This window comes from Candida orthopsilosis, assembly GCF_000315875.1.
Source record: "Candida orthopsilosis Co 90-125, chromosome 6 draft sequence".
NCBI classification, from domain to species: Eukaryota; Fungi; Ascomycota; class Pichiomycetes; order Serinales; family Debaryomycetaceae; genus Lodderomyces; species Lodderomyces orthopsilosis.
Window position 1 is genome coordinate 318,591 of NC_018300.1, and position 5,554 is coordinate 324,144.

Genomic DNA, 5,554 nt, shown 5'->3' on the forward strand with positions numbered 1-5,554 from the left:
GAGAGACGGAAGAATTGGTTATGTTTACCATCGTTTTGTCAAAGTCCAATGCATCATCTTGTAAGGATTTCAGAGTTTGTTCAATGTATAGACCCTACAAATATAAATTCTCGCGGATATAGTGTTTTCATTTAAATAAATAATTCCTCAATTTGAAAATCATCAAGAGCTTCCAAACAATATTTCACATCCTTGGTCTTCAAATTGGGTTCCCAAGTTTTAAACTCTTCAATCATTTTCTTGAGTTGTTTTACACTACCAACATGTTTCACACTCACAAATTCTTGAACGAAACCTCGAAAGTTATAAGGAAGTAAATTAAGATCGGTTGTTGATCCTCGAGGTTCTTTTCTAATTTGAATCTCTTTCAGCTTATGCAATTTTGTGGACTCCAATGTAAATCTAAGACTTTCCAAATACATTTCGTCATCATCAAATATGTATTTGTTTGTTTTGTTGATGTCCAATTTATCACTAAAGCTTCTGACTATGCTGTGGTCTCGAAAGACTCCAACGTTTCTCATTTGACAGGCAATCTCTAATATAGTCGATATGAATGGGGTTGGGTGTACTTGATATAAGTTTCGGTGGATATTAGGATGATCAAATTGTATTGCCAATGATGAATATAATGGAATGAATGAATCATTAGTCGTACTTGAAAAGGTAAATTTGACATTTTGAGCAAGGAGAAATCGTATCGATTCAGTTAATTTGCGTGATAATGAACAACCCTTCTTTTCGTATTCAAACACTTCTCGAACAATATCATTTTCAAGTTGAGTGTATGCTCGATATACAATTTTGGAGAATTTTGACGGTACAGGACCCATTAAATTGCCTGACATGCTTAAAACTCCAATTCTTTTCTTGCATAAATTATGATTTTGAGATGTTAATTCCGCTAATATGTTTATGGCTATGGGAGAGGAAGTGCCATACCCAACAACGTATATGAAATCACAATCATTGAGCTCTTTTGTATAGTTGTGCAAAAGTTGAAGTGAATCTTCGACGCAGGTCGCTATTTTACCTTGCCCGTCAATGGCAATACTCTCAATACCGATATCTTCCTCTTTATATTCTGGATTATTCTGCTTCATCCATGTTTTTATGGCTTTGGTAGCCAATTTAGCATATCCTATTGCATTTCCTGTATATTCTCCAGTTAGTGCCCGCACTAATTTGACAGGTAAGAAATTATGAACTGTGATGACCACAACTTTTTTCAATTGTTTAGCGGTTCGTAAGACCAGCTCCTCCTTCTTACGATATAGATGATGTTCAGTGTTGTATCCACATATGAGGTCCGATGTTAGTAAGCGCGTTTTGGTCCTCCATGTAATTTCACGATAATTGTCAACAAATCTAGGTGAGATAATAGGTATAGGTGCATCACCCTCTACATTATTCTTTTGTCTCAATGTTTTTTCAAATACTTCATTAGCGGAGACTGGTTTATGCTTTTTCGTGTGTAGTAGAACCGGTAGTTTCTCAGTTGGCGTACCACTAACACTCATTTCAAATGTTTGAAACTCATCGGTACTCTTGTATGCATAATGACACTCCTCTTTTGAAGATTCAATCACTGCTTTCGCGGCTTTATACGCCTCGCTTGATTCATCACTAACTTCATCTTCCTGTATATGTCCATTAGAGCCAAAAAGCCATCCGAACAAGCCTCTTGTATTATTGTTAGCTTCTTCGTCCTCTTCTTTTGCGATTGATAAGTTTCCTTGTAGTAGTGGCATATGTTCCATCGTGGGGGATTCTCCACTGCTAGGAAATATAAATGATGTGTAGTACGAATACCAAGATGTTTGTGGTAGTGGTGAGTCTCCTGAGCCAGCAACAACAATATCTGTGGATGTGGTTAAAATGGGTGGTTCTGATTGAACAATCAGTCCATTGGCTTGAATTGTTTCATTCTGGGTAATTAGATCATTACTGGTGGCGTTGCTATTTTGCTGCCTCGTGAGCCAAGACAAGACGGACCTTGAAGTTGAGTTCGGTACATCTGTTGCAGCTGGTATCTCTGGTGGTCCAAGGGGCTTTGGTGTCTCTTGTGATGTTTGATTCTTATCTCGTATACTGTTGTTATCTTCTGGGGGAGAGTTTACTTGTTGGTCCATAATACATGAATGGCAAAAGACCTATACTAGATATGGAAGTGTGGAAATAGGATTGGTCTTTCGTTGATATTATTTAAATAGTTCTTGGAGCTTGATGTAGATATAATGGGTATACCTAGTCAGGCTCTGGAGCTTGAAATAAAATTGTCGTTACTCTATTTTTGACTGTGTGCACGCGCGGAAATCGGAAGTAAAAGCTGATAACATTCTTCCACCAGAATTATTCTTGTTTAGATCGAACAACTTATGAGCACTGGAACATGGTCAGATGATATACTAAAGCGGTTAAAGATCAGAGATGAAGTAGAAAAGAAGGATTCGGAATATTACTTTGCGTTTCAACAATTGGTGGATAAGCTTCTACTTGAACAACAGCAACGACAGCAAAGCCAACAAGTTAATAATGAGGAACTAAGTCAAACCCCATTCAGCTCCAAATCGCCATCTCCATCAACAATACTTGGCATTGACAAAGAAAAATCTAAGCCGACCGCTAAATCGAAGTCAAAAACTCTCCAACTAGACAAAATAACTGAAACTAATGACGCCACAGTTGTGATTATGAAAGAAAACCATCAGTTACGAACTGAAAATGAAGATTTAATATCAAATTTGAATTCAATTACTTTGAAGAATGAGAAACTAGAAGCAATCATAAAGGAGAAAGATAATCGGATTGATAAATTAAAGAAATTAACGAGTAAATTACAAAAGAATATTGACAATTTGAACATTGAAATGAAGGAAAAGAACAAGACTATTGAATTGATTAATGATGAGAATTTGACTAATCAAATACAATTGAATGTGTTGCGTGATAAAATTGAGAAAAGTAAGAGTTCGCAAAAGTGACTGGAATGGGGAAGCTTTAATTAATTTGGTATCCATGTAATTAAGGACCACTACCCATCTCGGGGACGTCAATATATGGTTTATAGCATCTTTTCTGAAGTTGTATACTTTCAATTATTTTGTCTCAAGTTCTACGTTTTTCTTTTAAACAATTTTCATCTCATTTCATCAATATAAAAAGATATACGTAGCTCTTTCTCATTCTATTTACTTGCTTGTGTCAAGTACGTATCTTCCCAAGATCTTACCTTCTTCCATTAATTTGAAAACTTCTGGTAATTCACTAAGACCAACAATCTTAATTTGACAATTGACTTTACCTCTAGCAAAGAAATCAACAGCTTCTTGAGTGTCCTTTCTGTTACCAACATAAGAACCTTTAATCTCAACGGATTTGACAACAGCATCGAAAACAGGAGCGACAACTTTAGAACCAGCTGGCAAACCAACAAGAACAACCTTACCCAATGGTCTAACATATTCAACTGATTGGTTAATAGCCTTTTCAGAAACAGAAACGTTAATTACACCATGTGGACCCCCATTAGTTGCCTTTTTAACAGCAGCAACAATATCTTTTTCCTTGGTGAAATCGATATAAGCCTCAGCTCCCAAAGATTTAACATATTCTCCCTTGTCGGCACCTCCATCAATACCAACAACTCTGTAACCCATGGCTACAGCATATTGAATAGCCAATGAACCCAAACCACCGCCAGCACCAGAAATACAAACCCATTCACCAGCCTTTAATTGAGCAGTCTTCAAAGCCTTGTAAACAGTAACACCAGCACACAAAATTGGAGCAGCTTTAGCTAAATCAGCATTCTTGGGGATTCTAGCAGCTTGAACAGCATCAGCAGTGGCATATTGTTCAAAGGATCCATCATGAGTATAACCAGACAAATCAGCATCAGGACAATTTGGTTCCGCACCTTGTTCACAAAATTCACAATTCAAACACGAACCATTCAACCATTTGATACCAGCATAATCACCAATTTTCCATCCTTTAACATTATCACCCATACCAACAACAACACCGGCACCTTCATGACCACCAACAAGGGGTAATTTGGTGTCCAATGGCCAATCACCTTTCCAAGCATGTAAATCAGTGTGGCAAACACCCGAGTATTTAACATGGATCAACAACTCGTTGGATTTTGGTTTTGGAACTGGAATATCCTTGTATTCTAATTTACCTCCGCTTGTTTCAAAAACAACAGCTTTTTGAGTCTTTGGAATTTCTGACATTGGAGATAAGAAATGTTTTTTAGTAGTTGTACTTGTAGTTATTCTAATCGGATTAGTTACTTTGTTAAGTCTAATTGATTTAAACAAGTTAAAACTGAAAAATTTCGAACCAATTGACATTCCCTACTGGCCTATTTATATTGAAAAATAACCGGACATGTGGTTTATAATTTGCGGGTGAAGCCCGATATTTTAATGCAGATATGCATAATAATGAATAGTTGAATTTGTGCACTAAACTTGTAGTGCATGAGGGCATGTCTGTATGCATGCATATATGTAGAAGCTCTTATCTGTAAGGAATACACCCACTTATTCCACTTATTTCCTCTCAGGTTAAAGTTAACATAGAAGAATTCTATTGTTTGGGTTTGTGTGGGTTTTACACGTACATATGATGTTTTTGTTTTTCGGAAATGATTGATGAGTGTGGGTGGAAATGTGATGATGCGCATGAGGTTTTGTTTTTGTTCTGCTGTTGTTGTTGATAATAATGGGCTTATTGCACGGACTTTGTTACTCCGACTAATTGCATGATAAAGTCACCACTGCACCACTTTATTTATTTTTATTTTCTTAACTAAGGGTGTGCTATTGTCCTTTCCCATATCGCCTTTTCATTGGTAGAGCTAGTCATTGGGGCTGATCCTTCTATCCATTTGCAAATATACAGAGACTGACCCGCAAAATGAGGGATTAATTCAAAACTCCGGAAAAGTGTAGTTCCCAAGTTCCAAATTTCAAGTTCCAATGGTGAGGGTGTGGGTGAAGGTTGTTCATACAGAGGACTGTCCAAAAGGCAACTAAACTTCGAAGTGTGTTGATGTTGAGATATTATCTATCTCTCAAATCTGACATATTACAACTTAGAGATATTCTCTTGTCTTTATATATTATTACTACAAGCATTTTATAGAGGTTATGGATAACCACTATAGGCGTACAGTTTAGGTTGTATAAAAACAGAGAATGGAGTTGGTAGCTTATCAGAATGGAAAAGTTGCTGTTTGTTGATCTTGTTGATTTTTTACTCTCCTTTGGTGAAACTCTAGGTACAGAGAAAATAATACTTCTATAAACACTACCAATTTTCAAAATCAACACCACAAATAATTATAGGCTTCTTTTAGCTCGCTAATTTCTCTGATTGGATTGATGGAAGTATACTAGTAGTATGTGGATCATCCAAAAATTGGATTAAATAGACAATTAACATTCTAAGAGAAGAAATAGGAGACAAAAGACACACACACACACACACACACACACACACACAACAACTAATTAATGTCACAACAAACACAGACAAGATA

General features: G+C 36.4%; 3 protein-coding genes across 3 annotated transcripts; 1 reads left to right on the top strand and 2 right to left on the bottom strand. All coding sequences in view use genetic code 12, as the record gives it.

Moving 5' to 3' along the window:
* Positions 1–131: 131 nt before the first annotated feature.
* On the bottom strand, positions 132–2,132 carry CORT_0F01650 (hypothetical protein; the record flags this gene model as incomplete). Its single annotated transcript, XM_003870472.1, has 1 exon — positions 132–2,132. One exon carries the CDS (start codon positions 2,130–2,132, stop codon positions 132–134), a length of 2,001 nt encoding a protein of 666 aa, XP_003870521.1.
* Positions 2,133–2,378: 246 nt separating this feature from the next.
* On the top strand, positions 2,379–2,984 carry CORT_0F01660 (hypothetical protein; the record flags this gene model as incomplete). Its single annotated transcript, XM_003870473.1, has 1 exon — positions 2,379–2,984. The coding sequence occupies one exon, from the start codon at positions 2,379–2,381 to the stop codon at positions 2,982–2,984; it is 606 nt and encodes a 201-aa protein (XP_003870522.1).
* A 207-nt stretch (positions 2,985–3,191) lies between these two features.
* Positions 3,192–4,361, bottom strand: CORT_0F01670 (Adh1 alcohol dehydrogenase; the record flags this gene model as incomplete). The annotated part of the gene is made up of 1 exon (XM_003870474.1): positions 3,192–4,361. One exon carries the CDS (start codon positions 4,359–4,361, stop codon positions 3,192–3,194), a length of 1,170 nt encoding a protein of 389 aa, XP_003870523.1.
* Positions 4,362–5,554: the final 1,193 nt, after the last annotated feature.